This window comes from Schistocerca cancellata, chromosome 5, assembly GCF_023864275.1.
Source record: "Schistocerca cancellata isolate TAMUIC-IGC-003103 chromosome 5, iqSchCanc2.1, whole genome shotgun sequence".
NCBI lineage: Eukaryota > Metazoa > Arthropoda > Insecta > Orthoptera > Acrididae > Schistocerca > Schistocerca cancellata.
Window position 1 is genome coordinate 41,068,160 of NC_064630.1, and position 18,836 is coordinate 41,086,995.

At 37.9% G+C, this 18,836-nt stretch overlaps 2 protein-coding genes across 2 annotated transcripts in view; one reads left to right on the forward strand and one right to left on the reverse strand.

Moving 5' to 3' along the window:
- The window catches only part of LOC126187325 (FAS-associated factor 2), a 120,248-nt gene extending 107,832 nt beyond the window's left edge, over window positions 1-12,416 (reverse strand). Inside the window, exon 1 of the mRNA XM_049928343.1 lies at window positions 12,357-12,416. Within this exon, the coding sequence (XP_049784300.1) occupies window positions 12,357-12,413 (57 nt within the window). The 5' untranslated portion in view covers window positions 12,414-12,416. The remainder of the gene's footprint in view (window positions 1-12,356) is intronic.
- A 167-nt stretch (window positions 12,417-12,583) lies between these two features.
- The window catches only part of LOC126187324 (mortality factor 4-like protein 1), a 131,702-nt gene continuing 125,449 nt past the window's right edge, over window positions 12,584-18,836 (forward strand). Inside the window, exons 1-3 of the mRNA XM_049928342.1 lie at window positions 12,584-12,650; window positions 12,795-12,867; window positions 12,987-13,101. Coding sequence (XP_049784299.1) covers window positions 12,822-12,867; window positions 12,987-13,101 — 161 coding nt within the window. The 5' untranslated portion in view covers window positions 12,584-12,650; window positions 12,795-12,821. The remainder of the gene's footprint in view (window positions 12,651-12,794; window positions 12,868-12,986; window positions 13,102-18,836) is intronic.

Consider the following 18,836-nt stretch of genomic DNA (forward strand, 5'->3'; position numbering starts at 1 on the left):
AACACAATAAAAACTTCAAAAATATCAGACTGCCACATGAAAATGCGGATTTTCTATGAGGAGATAAATACTTGGGACAGCACAATCCTCTTCGATATTGGTCCCCCAACTTGGGTATTTTTTTCTTTTTTTTTTAAGCCGTCCCTGCAATAACGCGAGGAGAAAATAAAAAGCTCCTCTTGTGTGAAACAAACTTCTAACTAACATAACTGCTACACTGCTGAAAGTAAAAGTCAACAAACCCATTTATATAGCAGTACATTGAACAATAACCAGAAGTTAAAAACCCATTTAAACAGATGTCGTAGGCTTACTTTAATGAACAAACCTTTTCTTGTAAAAATCCTTTGGTGTAAGCGCATGGGTACAAATTATCTGCACATTAAAAAGTACATAGGTGCACATATCTTTGACTATTGTCGTGACTGGCCAAAGAGTATTGGGATTATTTTCTAATGAGCAAAAGTATGCTTTAAAGTTACCCACCTTCAGATTACTAGCATTTCTACTCCTTAAAAGGTACATAATAGAACCCTCCCCTCCCCCCCCCCCCCCCTTTGCAATTTTCAATATGGTGTGGACATAAAAATTAGGCTTCACTACTAGTCAATTTGGTTTCAGAACCAGATCACCATCTTTCACACTTGTTGGCTTCACCAATTCACAAACCAAATTGTCATCTTCCAACCTAATGTAGACCTTCTGCTGCCCTTTAGATAAGCTTGTCACGACTTCCAAGATTTCGTGGCGGGGGGTTCCAATATGTAACTTCTGAGCTACTGTCAATAATTTTTCAACTTGTTATCTGTGACAAACATTACAATTGTTTATAAAATATTAGCTAACTGGCATTCTCAGAATCTGTGTTCTGTATTCATGTACAATAGATTCTTTTATTACAACAGTAAGCCTTATGTGTGAGCCAAACACTATAATTATCTTGTGGTCTTGTTGGGGATGTAAATGGGTTTACAAGGAAAACAAGTTTTTAGTGTGAGGCTTTGTTTATAATGCGCTCTCTTAGCAAACAATGTAGGATTACATAGTATTTATTTTCCTACTAATATACCAAATAATATACTGTTTTCAGTTTCTTGTTCTGGGGGCATTTGTGAAACCAGGTAGCGTTGTGTTGTAAATTACTAACATAACACAGTTCTTGAAGTACTAGTAATAACACAAGTAATTATCAGATTAAAACTGGGTCTATGCATTAACAACCAATGTGTAAATTTGACTGTAAGCAATAAACTGAAACAAGAACATCCTGCACATTCACAGTCTGTAACAGTGAATATATGTTTCACAATCACAGCCTGATTCCACTGTAACTGCTGTGTTCACTTTTTTATGAGCAACTATGTTAAAGATCTGGGAAGAAGTACATCCTCCTCTCATTCCAACTAATGTAACGGATTGACATGTTGCTCCTAGTACAAGGTTACTAACGTTACACCAAGTTATTGACAACTAGCTCTACTGACAAACATTCAGTGTACATAGGCACACCACTGTGTACAGTCTCTGCTTGTAGCTAGCTATGGCTGCCAAAAGTTGATGACAGTGCAGCATTTCTTCACCCAAAGTTTGAGTACAATATATTTATTTAAAGTGCACTTGTGGAAACTAATATTTTGCTTACATATCCTTTGGCCACCTTCCAACCATTTATCATTACCAGCAAGGATGTAACATTTGGTTCCTCAAAGCATCATCACCATTATCAACTCACATCATAACAAATTTTGGGCATTTGTCACATAATAAGGAGTATGATTTTGGGCCACAAAAAATAGTAAGAATTCTTTCTATTGCAGGTAACATATTAAGGAATCTTGTGCTACTATGAGATAATACCTTTTGTGATATGTTTCTACAACTTCACTGAACTTTAAGTTTCTTTACTCTTACTATGTGAAAATATCTATAAAATGTTATAACAACAACTTCAATGTCCAGGTGTACAGAATCACATGCTGGCTATGCTGAACTGTGTACAAGGTGAGCTCAACAAGCAATTCATAAAATAGGTCTATCTAAATCACTTCAGATTTTCTGAGCACATTTTCACTCCCCTTTCTCTTCACATCACTAAAATTACTGTGTGTTTGTTATCAGCAGTGTAACTTACCAACTTTTCTTCAAGTTCGATTTTTTCCCCTCAGATTACAAAACAAAATGTGTCAAAATTTGGGCATTTTCAACTGACACTTCATTAAAATTTAAAAGTTTGACTTGAATTCCCTCCTCAAGACAGAAATATCTTACAACAGTCGGAACAAGTTTTACTTCAATTTTGTTTGCATCATCAATTATTTCCATTACATAATTCATGTTTTCGAATGAATGCAACAGATAACCAAATATAAAAGGCAAAATAATGTTAATAATAACTGTCTCGGTTTTGATTCTACCAGATGACAATTTTGGAGCTTATAACTTTTGTATGTTATGAAACTGAGTTGGCATCTCACAGTGTGGTACAAGAAATTTAAAAAAAATCGTAGCCTATCATAAAATTTTACAACCGCAGACATTTTTGCAACCTTGGACAGCATTAGGAACCTGGACTGCATGGGATCATCGTAGATATATGGTGAGCCTATCCATAATGTGGTTTTCATCATTGTCGATTATGTTACCTGGCTCAAATATCCGCGTGGTCATTAAAATTTAGGTTTCCATAGATCACTTAAGGTGAATATTGGCATACTTCCTTACGGCTGTAGATATCTGCCCCCTCTCCAAGGGAAAAAAGCCCTTGTCCAACTGAGTTATTGCAGCATTTCTAATAACACACTTCAGTTTTCTCTCTCTACAGTGTTCTCATCACTGTAATGCAATAGGGTGGTTACCAAAGTTTTCACCCTACTTATTAAAGAAGGGTAAACACCAGCCAACTGGCAACTGAGCATCTCTGCCAGTCTTCAAAAAGAAATTGAATTATAAAGTCTATTCCAATTATTCCCAATTACAATCATGCCTAGGAAAGGTCAATTTTTCTAAGATAAGATATGGGATAAGGCAATTCTTTCTGTTTTCCTATATGGCACAAAATTTCATCTTATCATGGACTACAAATCTGTGATCACCCTGTTTGACCTGCATTCCGAACTACCAGAGAAAGTAGCTAATGTGGGTCTCTCAAACCAGCAGTAACTATCGATATTACCAGCCCATCGTTAAGCATGACAGACATGTTGCTAAGTCTGCCCGAACAACCAATTTGAGAAGTGTGAAACAATGTGTTTCACAACTGACACCTATGCCAAACCCTCAACAAACTCCCAACACTTCATACTGGACATTGTCACGGATGTAAGCCTCGGCACACAGATATGTTTACTAGCCTGGTGTAAGTACAGCCAGTGAGTGCAGCTTTTTTCTCAGAGGCTGAAACCTAAGCAACCTTAGGAACAAGTACAAATAGATTTTGAGGGTCCATTCCAGGAAGCAATGTGGCTTGTAGTGACTGACACACCCTTGAATTTTTCCCTACGCTTCAAGAATGTTCACCACTTCTGCAGAAGCCACAAACAAGGATCAAGCGAGAATTTTTGCAGTCAAGGGCATCCTCACACCTTGGTTTCTAATAATGGTCTCCAATTTGTGGTGTACAAACTTAAGAAGTTCTGTGACAAAAATGGCATCAAATGAAGTGCTGTTATATCCAACATCTAACTAAGAGGGGAGAGCATGGTAAGAACTTTCAAGACACAAATATGGAAGGTTGTGGTGGAGTCCCCATCCGAGGATGCTCTGAACATGTACTCGTTCATCCAAGTCAATGGATGTTGGAATCCTGCAAAGACAAAGATTGGGGACAAAACAGCATATCCAGAGCCTGTGTCAATATATGCCATATTAAAGTGTAGGCTCCCTATTCTGGGCCTGCTCCTTCAGCTGAAGACTCGGGTGGCTACCAGGTGCCACAGGTGGCGGTAGCTTTTGATGTCACGGTCAGGCAAGAGCAACTAGGAAGCCACGTCACGATACACAGCACAGGCAGTGCCACTGACAGGGTGGAATGTAATCCCAATGCACCAACTGCAGGGAAATAAGTAAGTGCATACCTAACCTGCCCGCGAACACTGTGGCTTCCGCCTGTGCTCCTATGACCCCTCACGTTGCAATGACATTATGACCTATGCCGCACTACAGTCAGCCAAATTTGGTGGAGGTCATGCAGCATGTGGAGGTGCCTAAGGGCTTCAAATATTGCCTCTCCCTCTCTCATCTACTCCTCCTCCACGTTTCAATGTTGCCAGATGCTGGGCCATTAAGCACCATGCACAATCTGCTAATGGCTTCTGCAGTTCCTATGCCAGTTGCCGTACCAGAAACTAAACTGCAGAAACTCACGGAAAAGGATCCCATGATGAACCCTTCCCCTTGCTCCCATCTGTACCAGCACTTTCCTGGCTATTCCCAGTTTAAGGCAGGTACAACTAAGCATCGTACAATGCACACATTGACTTGGATGAAAAATGAGATATCTAAGAATGGTCCGAGTCAACAGCGCAAATACTTCTCATGTATATTGTTAGCACCATGTTAGGTGACCACACAGCATTTCAGGGTAACACCAATAAATATGCGCTTGTAGTGGTTGGCCTCATAGCCATTCCCCATTATTGTATTAAACTAGACGCCACACACCATGCAGTGTTTCAGATACGACCCAGCTGTGTCTCACTGGCTTGCCAAACAGTATTGTTCGTCCATAGCAATATTAATGTTTTTAGAAACTGTGACAACTGTTTTGAAAGTCTAGCTGGTTCTGATCATTCACCTTGTTTGAAATGATGTAATTTCTAATAAATTTTGTAATTAATTCACTAATAAGAAATGTTCATCTTTTGTCCCTTTACAGGAATCTGCAACATGAGTTGTTCTCTGAGAAGAGAGGAGGAGAGTTTTAGATCCTTCATAGTGTATTTCCATCAACTGTTCTCACCATATAGTGTAGGTATTAAGTTGTAATGGGTATTTGTATCAGGTTATGTGGAAACAAACGCATAACACCAGCACTCTTCAATTCCAAGAAGAATTAATGTGTTTTACATTATATAGTTGTTAATAGCAGTAAGTTAAAATGTTTGTTTACTATCAACAACACAGTAATTATTTAGCTATCAACCTGATATTGTAAACACATGTGAAAGGGTAATTTTCCTTATTCAACATTACATTTTGGACAGAGAGTAACTCCTCTGAGATTTTTGGAGTTTCAAAAAGTTTTGTTTATGATAACACTGTGATTTACGAGAAGCTATAACTTAATGCAAGTAGTGATCTAAGCAGTGATATCTGACAGTCACTGATAGTTTGAAAACTGACGAAACTGCACATGTGCAGCTCAGAATAATTTGAAACCTTTTGAGACTGCCACATAGCTAAGACACTTGTCCTGTTATCTTAGCAGTTTGGTCATCTGTAGTGCTGACTGTTAACACAAACTTCGTTTAGCATAAGATGTTTCCATTCATCAGAAGCAAGTGGCGCATTTGGTGATTTTTTTGTATTATAATTTGCATGATAAAGCAGGAATGGCTGGAGGAGAAATACAAAGATGTAGGAGCATTCATGAGTATGGAAAAGACAGGTGGCACCTAAAGAAATATTAAAGATACATTTGGAGAAGAGAAAAGCACCTGCATGAATATTATGAGATTGGGTTCCACTGAGCAAAGAGGGGAGGCTGAAAAGTGGAAGGGATATACGGCAGTACTTTACAAGGGAAACAAAGTTTAAAAAAGGGAAGAGGAAATAGTTAAATACAAGATAAGAAATACGATACTACATAAAGATTTGACAGAGCATTGAAATCTAAGTTGAAATAAAGCCCCTGTAATAGACAGTTATTGAGATCCTTGGGAAAGCCAGCCATCACAAAACTATTCCAGTTGCCATGCAGATATACAAGAGAAGCAAAACACCCCCAGACTTCACAAAGAGTGTAATAGTTCCAATTCCAAAAGAGACATGTGCTGACAAGTGTGAATATTACCAAAACATAAGTAAATTAGTTACAGTTGCAAAAAACTGACACAAATATTTACAGAAGTTTAGAAAACTGGCACAGACTACAGAGAAATGTGGGGACACGTGAGGCAATACTGACTGCATGCCTTATCCTAGAAGATAGGCTGCAGAAAGACAAACCTACATATATAGGGTGGTCCACTGATCATGACCAGGCCAAATATCTCACGAAATAAGGGTCAAATGAAAAAACTACAAAGAACGAAACTTGTCTAGCTTGAAGGGGGAAACCAGATGGTGCCATGGTTGGCCCACTAAATGGCGCTGCCATAGGTCAAACGGATATCAACTGCATTTTTAAAAATAGGAACCCCAATTTTTTATTACATATTCGTGTAGTACGTAAAGAAATATGAACATTTTAGTTGGACCACTTTTTTCGCTTTGTGATAGATGGCATTGTAATAGTCACAAACATGTGGCTCACAATTTTAGACGAACAGTTGGTAACAGGTAGGTTTTTTAAATTAAAATACGGAACGTAGGTATGTTTGAACATTTTATTTCGATTGTTCAATGTGATACATGTACCTTTCTGAACTTATAATTTCTGAGAATGCATGCTGTTACAGCGTGATTACCTGTAAATACCACATTAATGCAATAAATGTTCAAAATGATGTCCGTCAACCTCGATGCATTTGGCAATATGTGTAACAATATTCCTCTCAACAGCGAGTAGTTCGCCTTCCGCAATGTTCGCACATGCATTGACAATGCGGTGACGCATGTTGTCAGGCGCTATCGTTAGATCACGATAGCAAATATCTTTCAACTTTCCCCACAGAAAGAAATCTGGGGACGTCAGATCCAGTGAATGTGCGGTCCATGGTATGGTGCTTCAACGATCAATCCACCTGTCAAGAAATATGCTAGTCAATACCGCTTCAACAGCACGCGAGCTATGTGCCGGACATCCACCGTGTTGGAAGTACATCGCCATTCTGTCATGCAGTGAAACATCTTGTAGTAACATCGGTAGAACATTATGTAGGAAATCAGCACACATTGCACCATTTAGATTGCCATCAATAAAATGCACCATACATTAACCCGCCTAGGTCGCTGATGTTCCACTTGTCACAGCCATTGTGGATATTCCGATGCCCAATAATGCATATTATGCTGGTTTACGTTACTGCTGTTGGTGAATGACGCTTCGTCGCTAAACAGAACACATGCAAAAAAAGTCTATCATTGTCCTGTAGTTTCTCTTGTGCCCAGTGGCAGAACTGTACACAACATTCAAAGTCGTCGCCATGCAATTCCTGGCGCATAGAAATATGGTACGGGTGCAATCAATGTTGATGTAGCATTCTCAACACTGACATTTTTGAGATTCCCAATTCTCGCGCAATTTGTCTGCTACTGATGTGCGGATTTGCTGCGACAGCAGCTAAAACACCTACTTGGGCATCATCACTTGTTGCAGATCGTGGCTGAGGTATCACATGTGGCTGAACACTTACTGTTTCCTTAAATAACGTAACTATCCGGTGAGCGGTCCGGACACTTTGATGATGTTGTCCTGGATACCGAGCAGCATACATAGCACACACCTGTTGGGCATTTTGATCACAATAGCCATACATCAACAAGATATTGACCTTTTCCGCAATTGGTAAACGGTCCATTTTAACACAGGTAATGTATCATGAAGCAAATACTGCCTGCACTGGCAGAATGTTACGTGATACCACGTACTTATGCATTTGTGACTATTACAGCGCCATCTATCACAAAGCGAAAAAAGTGGTCCAACTAAAACATTCATATTTCTTTACGTACTACACAAATATGTAATAAAAAAATGGTGGTTCCTATTTAAAAAAATGCAGTTGATATCCATTTGACCTATGGCAAAGCCATCTAGCAGGCCAACCATAGCGCCATCTGGTTTCCCCCTTCAAGCTAGATGAGTTTTGTACTTTGTAGTTTTTTTGTTTGATGCTTATTTCGTGAGATATTTGGCCCAGTCACTATCAATGGACCACCCTGTACAGTCATCTACACATTCAGGGAAAGGTTCTAACAATGTCAACTGCAATTTACTCTTCAACATTTGGGAAGTAGCAACAATACAGAAAAGGCAGCAAAAGGTTACTTACCACTTATACAAAAACTAGATTTCAGTTACATGTATCCCTAATGTTATTTAATCTGTGCATTAAGCCATCGGTAAAGGAACTGAGAAGGAATTTGGAAAGGGAATAAAAGTACAGGGAGATGAAATAAAAATCGAAGTTTGCTGTTGACACCACAACTCTGTCAGAAGTGACAAAGGATTTAAAAGAATACAGAAATGACAAATGACTTAAAAGAATAGTTCAGTGGACTGGATACTGTCTTGGAATAGAGATTATAAGACGAACATCAACTAAAGTATAACAAGGGCAATTAAATTTAGTCTAATTAAATCATGTGATGCTGGGGAATTAGATTACAAAATGACACACTAAAAGCAGTACATGAGTTTTGTTACTAGTGTAGCAAAATAAGTGATGATGGCTTAAGTAAAAAGACTATAAAATGCAGACTGGCACCAACAAGAGAGGTAATTCTCAAAAAGAGAAATGTTTTAACTTTGAATTTAAAGAGAGAGAGAGAGAGAGAGAGAGAGAGAGAGAGTTATGAAGCCTTTTCTGACAGCATTTGTCTCGGGTAGCTTTGTATTTTACTGAAATGCAGACAATAAACAGTTTATACAAGGAGAAAAAAGAAGGTTTTGAAATGTGGTAATTCAGAACAAAGCTAAAAGTTAAGTAGTTGGGTTGAATAACTGAGGAAGAAGTACTGCACTGAACTAGAGAAAAAAGAAATTTATGTCACAACCTCAGAAAGAAGGGATCTGTTGAAGCACAAAAGAAGCATCAATTTGTTAACAGAATGAAGTACGATAGGATAAAAATTTTAGATGGACATCACCTCAGAGCAAGGACCTGATGCTAAATTAGTTGAGGAGTACCAGAACAAAAACCGATAAATCCGCATTTGCTGTTAATACAGAAAGTAACAAATAGTGCTCTCTAAATGGCTCCACAAGCTATAAAAAGAAGAAACACACCATAAATCGCTTGATGCCACGTTGTGCTGAAAATTATTTTGTGGCAGCATGTATTACTACTCCCATATCTCCCCCCTACAGCTCAAACACGCGAATACAGCAAAACTGGATATATCGGGTTTTGTTCCGGTGCTCCTCAAGTTGTGATGTATGCAGTGTCAGCAGGTTTTCGTGTGTTATACTTTTCATGAATGTTGCATAATGTGCTCATGTGTTTTATTATTTCAGAAGTGTCTTACATCAAAGTTTCATCTCCTAGTGACCTCACCAATTTATTCTTGTGCATGTTGAACTTTTCATCAGTGTTATTTAATGTGTTCACATGTTTTCATTTTTTCAGTACTGTTTGATATCAAAATTTCATTTTCTAGTTACATCAATGATTTACTTCTTGTCTATGTTCAAATCTCAATGTAGACTGTATCATGATTCCCTTTCCAGTCATTACCAACTGAGGTGGATTTGAAAGTGTTAATGCACTGGACTCACATTTGGGAAGAGCATCTTCACTTGGGTTTTCCCAAGTTGCTACGATGAATGCTGGGATGATTCCTCTGATTACATCATGGCCTCTCCTACTTCGTTTATGTTTTACATGTGTATATATTATTTCTGTAATGCATCTGACATCTCTGGCATGGTTGTACTGAATGGTCTAATGAGGACTAAATAAGTAAAATATGGCTTGACCACAGTAAGCATGTTAAAATGGATGTGGGTTGTGGTGACTGTGTTGGGATGTAGAGACTTGCACAGGATAGAGTAGTGTAGAGAGCGGCACCGAACCATCTTCATGTTGAAGTCCACCATCACCTCCACAACAACAACAACAACAACAACAACAACAACAACAACATGAGGTATCAAATGAAATTTGTGCCAGGACTGAGGATTCATTGGTAAGGAGATAGCAAAATGTTATTTTGAACAGAGTATCATTAACAGAAGTATTCAGTAGTGCCCAAGGGCAATGCACATTAAACACCTGGAAGGCAATATTATCAGTGGACATAGTGTTAGATGAATGAGTCACAATTGGAATTAATTGACTCATACAAATATCTGGGTGTAAGGTTTATATGGACATGAAATAGAATGATCAGAAAGGCTCAGTTATGACAGATTTCACACAATAGGCTGGATATTGGAAAAATGCAATCAGTCAATAAAAACGTGACTGCCTACAACATACTCATGTAATGCATTGACACAAAAATATTGCTGAAGTATATGTGACCTTTACCAGATAACAGGACTAAGAGGAAATACTGAACATATGCAAAGCACCACAGCACAAATGATCACAGGTCAGTCTGACCCAGATTGGAAAATTTGAACTTGAAGATGCTTTCAGACAGAACCCAACTATTCTGTGACAGGCTAGTTACAAAGTTATAAGAACCAGTATTAAGGGTGGAACATAGGAACATACTACTGCTCCCTATGTAGTGATCCCATGAAGCAATCATTCTTCCTATGAACCATATATGAATACAATGTGAAGATAGCTTTGTATGTGGAACAAAGGAACATACTACAGCTCCCTATGTATTGATCCCATGAAGCAATCATTCTTCCTATGCACTATATATGAAGACAACGTAAAGATACCTATATATGTGGAACAATGGGTAGTACTCACTGCGGCAGGGGAAAACACACACACACAAGGATTTTACTTTTACAAGCTTTCGGAGCCAATGGATCCTTCTTCTGGCAGAAGAAAGAGCCCCTGGCTCCAAAACCTTGTAATAGTTAAATCCTTCTGTGCACTTCTTCCCCTACCGCTGCTTGGCGAGTAAATTGTTTTATCTATACATTTATATTATATTATAAGTAATTGATTATTTTCATTATATATATATATATATATATATATATATATATATATATATATATATATTTAAACATTAACAATTTATACAGACTAATATTCAAATAATTAACAAACATTGAAATATTAACTATTTTAATATTTGTGATGTACAAAGTTATAGGTAGGTAATGTAAAATAATCATTCTTCTGTGTTCTTGTTTACTGTTTTCGACTCCTGTAAACTGTATATTTGTATTGACTTATCCCATATTAGTTGTACAAGCCATTGTACTGATTTGATCTACGGGACAAATAAATAATAAAAATAAAATAAATAAAATAATAATATATTATATGTTTAGTTACTGGTACTTCTACTCCTTAAAAAGTGCATAATAGACTCCCCCTTGCAATTTTCAATATGGTGTGGACATAAATGTTAGGCTTCACTACCAGTCAATTTGTTCCCCAAACTAGATCATCATCTTTCACACTCATTGGCTTTGCCAATTCACAAACCAAACTGTCATCTTCCAACCTAATCTAGAACTCGTGCTGCTCTTTGGATTGGACTGTCACCACAACCAAGATTTCATGGTGGGGAGGGGGGGGGGGGGGGTTCCAATAGCTATGTAACTTTTGCCACTGCTGTCAATAACTTTTCAACTTATCTGTGACACACATTATTATTGTTTATAAAATATTAGCTAACTAGCATTCACACAATCTGCATTCTGTAATGATGTACAACAGTCTTTTATTACATTAGTAGGCCCTGTGTAAGAGCCAAACATGATAATGACATTGTGATTTTGTTGGGAATATAAACGGATTTAGAAGCAAGAAAGTTATTGGTGTAGAGCTCTGCTTATAATTTGCCCTATCAGTAAACAATGTACAGTTGCATAGTATTTATTTTCCTATTAATATTAGAAAACATGAAAGACATCTAAAGAAAATTTCTGGTGACACATGAAAGTGTACGAAAGAATAGACTGTTTTCAGTTTCTTGTTCGTGTGGGTATTTACGAAACCAGTGAGCGTTATGTCGTATGTTACTGACATACCACAGTTCTTGGAATACTAGTAATATCGCAAGTAAACAGTAATCATCATATTAAAATCGGGTCTATATGATAACAACCAACGTGTAACTTTGACTGTAAGCAATAAACTGATATGAAAAAAACATCTTGCACGTTCACAACCTGTAGCTGTGATTATCTGTTTGAAAATCATTTCCTGATACCGTCGTTAACTGCTGTGTTCACTTTGTTATGAATACGTATGTCACAGATCTGGGAAAAAGTACATCCTCCTCTCGTTCCAACTTAGAAATGGATTCATATTTTCGGTTGGAGGTACATACATACTGAGTCTGCTAAATTATACAAATACCATAACCAACGTGTTCTGTGTTGTTCAGCATACCTGGAATTGCAGTATCTTTTCAGTCTGTTCTGCAGATAAACTCATGAGGTCAGCCATTATATTTAAAGCAGATTATCTTCATAAAACACCAGTAAGTGCTCTCCTGTACTGAAGCATAAGTTGCACCATCAATTTTATCACATTTCGCCAACTTTCTGCAAGCAGCGCATTGCTACACTTCTTTTATTACAAAGAGTTTCCAAGCCACCGTGTTTCGTTGATAAACATAACCAGAGATGGTATTAATGTTTTGTTGTACTGGTTGGCATCGTTGGCTAGAGGATTGTGGCTAGTGTGAGGGCTAAATATTTTTCTATTGTGATCGTTGATGCTAATCATTTGCTAAATATTTCAATCTGCGGTGCTATTTCCGCTCATACGTTTGTTAATTGGCAAGACAAATAGAAATATCCAATAAATAGCAATCATATTTTCCAGGTTATAAGTGTGAATTTAAATGCAGAAATGGCGAATGTGAAAGGTTCTCCTGTAAAGGCAAAGTTTCAGAAAGGTTTGCACGTAAACGTTGTTTACTTAAGACTGGTTTTTATTGAGGTGTCATTTTTACGCAATATATTTCCTCTCGTTTAGCTAGTCTTTCATTTGATAAATTTACGTTTTATGTTATAGGTGAGAAAGTTTTATGTTTTCATGGGCCTCTGATATACGAAGCTAAATGCCTTGAATCGGAAATAAAAGATAAACAAGTGCGCTATTACATTCATTATGCTGGTTGGAACAAAAAGTAAGTAACAACAACGCAAAATAGTTTTATATACAGTAATTTCCCTTTTTCTTAATTTTAACGCCTTAATAGAATCTGTTGCAAAATTGTCATTAAGCGACTTAGGATGAATGCATAAAACATGAATCTTTATAGCTTGCCTGGTGTTTGAATATCACTTCTCCGAAATTCCAGTTGAATGTCTTAACATGCAGTACATCACATTGTATTTTGTTTCCCTGTAGCAATAAACGAATATGTATTTCATATAGGCCCTATGTTTAACTTAGAGACTATGAATGCATACTCAGTTATATTGCGGCAGTGTTGTGACTGCGTGGATGTACTTCACCTTACACACACACACACACACACACACACACACACACACACACCCCTACCTACACGTGAACGTACACGTACGTGTGCGCGAGCGATCTCCCCCTCCCCAAATATTCTTTCACTTGTAAAAACACGAATTTCACGCCTACTACCTACTACAGTAGTACAAGTTTATATGCCAGCTAGCTCTTCACATGACGAAGAAATTGATGAAATCTATGATGAGATAAAAGAAATTATTCAGATAGTGAAGGGAGACGAAAATTTAATAGTCATGGGTGACTGGAATTCGAGTGTAGGAAAAGGGAGAGAAGGAAACATAGGTGAATATGGATTGGGGGTAAGAAATGAAAGAGCAAGCCACCTGGTAGAATTTTGCTCAGAGCATAACTTAATCATAGCTAACACTTGGTTGAAGAATCATGAAAGAAGTTTGTATACATGGAAGAAGCCTGGAGATACTAGAAGGGATGAGATAGATTATATAATGGTAAGACATAGATTTAGGAACCAGGTTTTAAATTATAAGACATTGCAGGGGAAGATGTGGACTCTGACCACAATCGGTTGGTTATGAACTGTAGATTAAAACTGAAGAAACTGCAAAAAGGTGGGAATTTAAGGAGATGGGACCTGGATAAAATGATTAAACCAGAAGTTGTACAGAGTTTCAGGGATAGCATAAGGGAACACTTGGCAGCAATGGGGGAAAGAAATACTGTAGAAGAAGAATGGGTAACTCTGAGGGATGAAATAGTGAAGGCAGTAGAGGATCAAGTAGGTAAAAAGATGAGGGCTAATAGAAATCCTTGAGTAACAGAAGAGATATTGAATTTAATTGATGAAAGGAGAAAACACAAAAATGCGGTAAGTGAAGCAGGCAAAAAGGAATACAAACGTTTCAAAAATGAGATCAACAGGAAGTGCAAAATGGCTAAGCAGGGATGGCTAGAGGACAAATGTAAGGATGTAGAGGCTTATCTCACTAGGGGTAAGATAGATACTGCGTACAGGAAAATTAAAGAGACCTTTGGAGAATAGAGAACCACTTGTATGAATATCAAGAGCTCAGATGGAAACCCAGTTCTAAGTAAAGAAGGGAAAGCAGAAAGGTAGAAGGAGTATATAGAGGGTCTATACAAGGACGATGTTCTTGAGGACAATATTATGGAAATGGAAGAGGATGCACATGAAGGTGAAATGGGAGATATGATACTGCGCGAAGAGTTTGACAGAGCACTGAAGACCTAAGTCGAAACAAGGCCCCGGAAGTAGACAACATTCCGTTAGAACTACTGATAGCCTTGGGAGAGCCAGCCCTTACAAAATTCTACCATCTGGTGAAATACCCTCAGACTTCAAAAAGAATATAATAATTCCAATCCCAAAGAAAGCAGCTGTTGACAAATGTCAAAATTACTGAACTATCAGTTTAATAAGTCACAGCTGAAAAATACTAAAGCGAATTATTTACAGACGAATGGAAAAAACTGGTAAAGCTGACCTCGGGGAAGATCAGTTTGCATTCTGTAGAATATTGGAACACATGAGGCAATACTGACCCTACGACTTATCTTAGGAGACAGGTTAAGAAAAGGCAAACCTACGTTTCTAGCATTGGGAATCTTAGTGAAAGCTTTTGACAATGTTGACTGGAATACTCTCTTTCAAATTTTTAAGGTGGCAGGGGTAAAATACAGGGAGCGAAAGGCTATTTAAAATTTGTACAGAACCAGATGGCAGTTACAAGAGTCAGTGGGCATGAAAGGGGAGCAGAGGTTGGGAAGGGAGTGAGACAGGGTTGTAGTCTCTCCCCGATGTTATTCAATCTGTATATTGAGCAAGCAATAAAGGAAACAAAAGAATAATTCGGAATAGGTATTAAAATCCATGGAGAAGAAATAAAAACTTTGAGGTTTGCCGATGACATTGTAATTCTGTCAGAGACAGCAAAGGACTTGGAAGAGCACTGAATGGAATGAACAGTGTCTTGAAATGAGGATATAAAATGAACATCAACAAAAGCAAAATGAGGATACTGGAATGTAGTCGAATGAAGGTGGTTGATGTTCTGGGATTAGATTAGGAAATGAGGCACTTAAAGTAGTAAAGGAGTTTTGCTGTTTGGGGAGCAAAATAACGGATGATGGTCGAAGTAGAGAGGATATAAAATGTAGACTGGCAATGGCAAGCAAAGCGTTTCTGAAGAAGAAAAATTTGTTAACATCGAGTATAGATTTAAGTGTCAGGAAGTCATTTCTGAAAGTATGTGTATGGAGTGTAGCCATGTATGGAAGTGAAACATGGACAATAACTAATTTAGACAAAAAGGGAATAGAAGCTTTCGAAATGTGGTGCTACAGAAGAATGCTGAAGATTAGATGGGTAGATCACATAACTAATGAGGAGGTATTCAATAGAATTGGGGAGAAGAGGAGTTTGTGGCACAACTTGACTAGAAGAAGGGATCGGTTGGTAGGACATTTTCTGAGGCATCAAGGGATGACCAATTTAGTATTGGAGGGCAGTGTGGAGGGTAAAAATAGTAGAGGGAGACCAAGAGATGGATACACTAAGCAGATTCAGAAGGATGTAGGCTGCTGTAGGTACTGGGAGATGAAGAAGCTTGCACAGGATAGAGTAGCATGGAGAGCTGCATCAAACCAGTCTCAGGACTGAAGACCACCACAACAATTTTCTTTTATCGGAATCACTTCACTGAGAAGCTGCATGTACAGTTGTATCTGGAACAGGTAAGAGAAAAGAGAAACTTCATTATGTGATTACACACCATTAAACAGAACACATACTATTAGTAGGGCCTACGTGTAATTTAGTTTGGTTTTTCGTAAGTCATTAGCATTTGTGGGAACCAACGTATGCACCTAAAGTGATAAAACATGTCAAATTTCCTTTTCCTGCCACTTTATATAGGAGTTACACAGACATCACATTGTGAAGTCGGTTTCTTTTTGACACACGTGGCTTCTGAGTGAGAGTCAATTACTCATTATCTGTAGAGGACCCAATAGTTGTGCCTATTGTAACAACGTAAGTCACTTTTAATTTGCAGATCTCAAAGATTGGCTTTGATTATCAATATATACCAAACGAAAGCGTTGGTACGTTGATAGCAACAGTAACAAACACACACACAAATTTCAAGTTTTCGTAACCCACGGTTGCTTAATCAGGAAAGAGGGAAAGATGAAATGATGTGGGTTTTAAGAGAGGGTAAGGAGTCATTCCAATTCCGGGAGCGGAAAGACTTACCTTAGGTGGGAAAAGGGACAGGTATACACTCGCGCGCACACACACACATATCCATCTGCACGTAACAGACACAAGCAGTCATATGTCTTTCCGCTCCCGGGATTGGAATGACTCCTTATCCTCTCCCTTAAAACCCACATCCTTTCATCTTTCCCTCTCCTTCCCTCTTTCCTGATGAAGCAACTGTGGGCTGCGAAAGCTTGAAATTTGTGTGTGTGTTTGTGTTTGTTATTGTTTCTATCAACATACCAACACTTTCATTTGGTAAGTTACAGACTCTTTGTTTTTAGATATATTTTTCCCACGTGGATTGTTTCCCTCTGTTATGGGAATGTGCTGTAGGGAGGGCAGCATATTAATTTTTAACTTAATGTTTCTGAGATTGTTACATCATAATAATAACCGTACCTTGTTGTATAAAAACTTCTTATAAATATTATAGGTTAGCTAAAAGATGTACTCATAACCAACAAGCATCTGTAAATACCCATTTTCTCTACTTTGAAATTGTTTCCTTATAATCAATTTTGTTTTAATTAAATTCCTATGTTTGGGAACTGAACCGTAAACATACACTTGTGCTCTAGCAATTTATTGTATACAAAGATTCCTTTAAGTTGGTCATTGTTATGCCACTACAATTTTTGCAATGCTGACCAAGGTCTAGGCTAATGTGTGTTAATGGATCCAACCCTGGCTGTGGTGACAGACTGATATGCAGCATAGCTCGAGGTCTGCATCTCACAACACTCAGTTGTTTCTGAATCTCACTTAGCAGTGATTTTAGTACACTCTGTAGTATTTCACTAGTGTTAGCTGTGAATTACCTCATGCAGATTTAATATCGTTGTTCTTGTTTTCTTACTTTCTTTGACCATTGCCTTGGATGCAGAGTGAAGAATTTCATTTCCTCCTTTCTTTTTGCTTGCTGGGAGAAAATACAACACTGCACTTATTACTTTTCTTGAATAAATACGCAAACACCTATTATACAATCCTTATATTGTCCACAGTATGTGCAGTGTACTTCTGATAACATCAAATGTCAAATCAGAATGTCCTGCTCGAAATCCCTACATGAAGGTTTATACAAAGAGTGAATGATCCAGAATGACAGTTCATTAACAGTTCATCTGGTTGAATTCCCCACATAAACACTGCCAGCAATATATCTATACATTCTCTGAGAACGTCACACTACTCCAGTGTAGGTCAGCAAGGCAAGGTGCTCATATTTGCGGCCATGCAAGTAATTCCTCTGATGAAGCTACTGCAATGGCTATTCCATTTTGAAAACATGTGCCTTCTCTCCATTTTGTTCTTCACATGCAAATAAAACAATAAATCCGACAATAGCTGCGCTCTCCCCTCAGATAATTTGTTTCTTGGTTTTCGTTCATTAGTGTCATTTGTTGATAAAAGTATGTAGGGATACACATTGCTCCTCTGGAGCGGTATGTAACTCCACAACTGTCTTGTCTTTACTATTTATGTTCTTTATTTACACTCAAAGTACAGGATCTGTACATGTTTCAGTTTGACGACAGTCTTTTCATAATTTTACAGGATTATGTTGTTCAGAGTACTATTTTTCTTTCTGATTTGTACTAATGATTCACACCAGCTGTTGTGGCCGAGCGTTTCTAGGCGCTTCAGTCAGGAACTGTGTGACCGCTACGGTCGCAGGTTCGAATCCTGCCTCGGGCATGGATGTGTGTGATGTCCTTAGGTTAGTTAGGTTTAAGTGGTTCTAAGTTCTAAGGAACTGATGACCTCAGATGTTAAGTCCCATAGTGCTCAGATCCATTTGAACTAATGATTCACGTGAAGTTCATAATAATCTGGCGTTTCCTGCTCTATTAGATTTTTTTGTACTTGGTTTTAAGATAACTTTGATGTGTTCTGTTTCCTGATGCATAATGTTTTACCTTGCGTGCTCACTTGCTGTGAGTAGCTCTTTTATGTGATGACAGAAGTGTGCAGGTTCATGTTCCATCGGGTGAAAGTGTGTCCAATACGTCTGTTACACCTTTTTCCATTACTTTTCATCATGTTGATTTTTCACATTTTCAAAATTCAGAGGTAAATTTCCATGTCATTTTTCATTAGAGGCAAATGATGCTGCGTGCGGTGTAGTATAG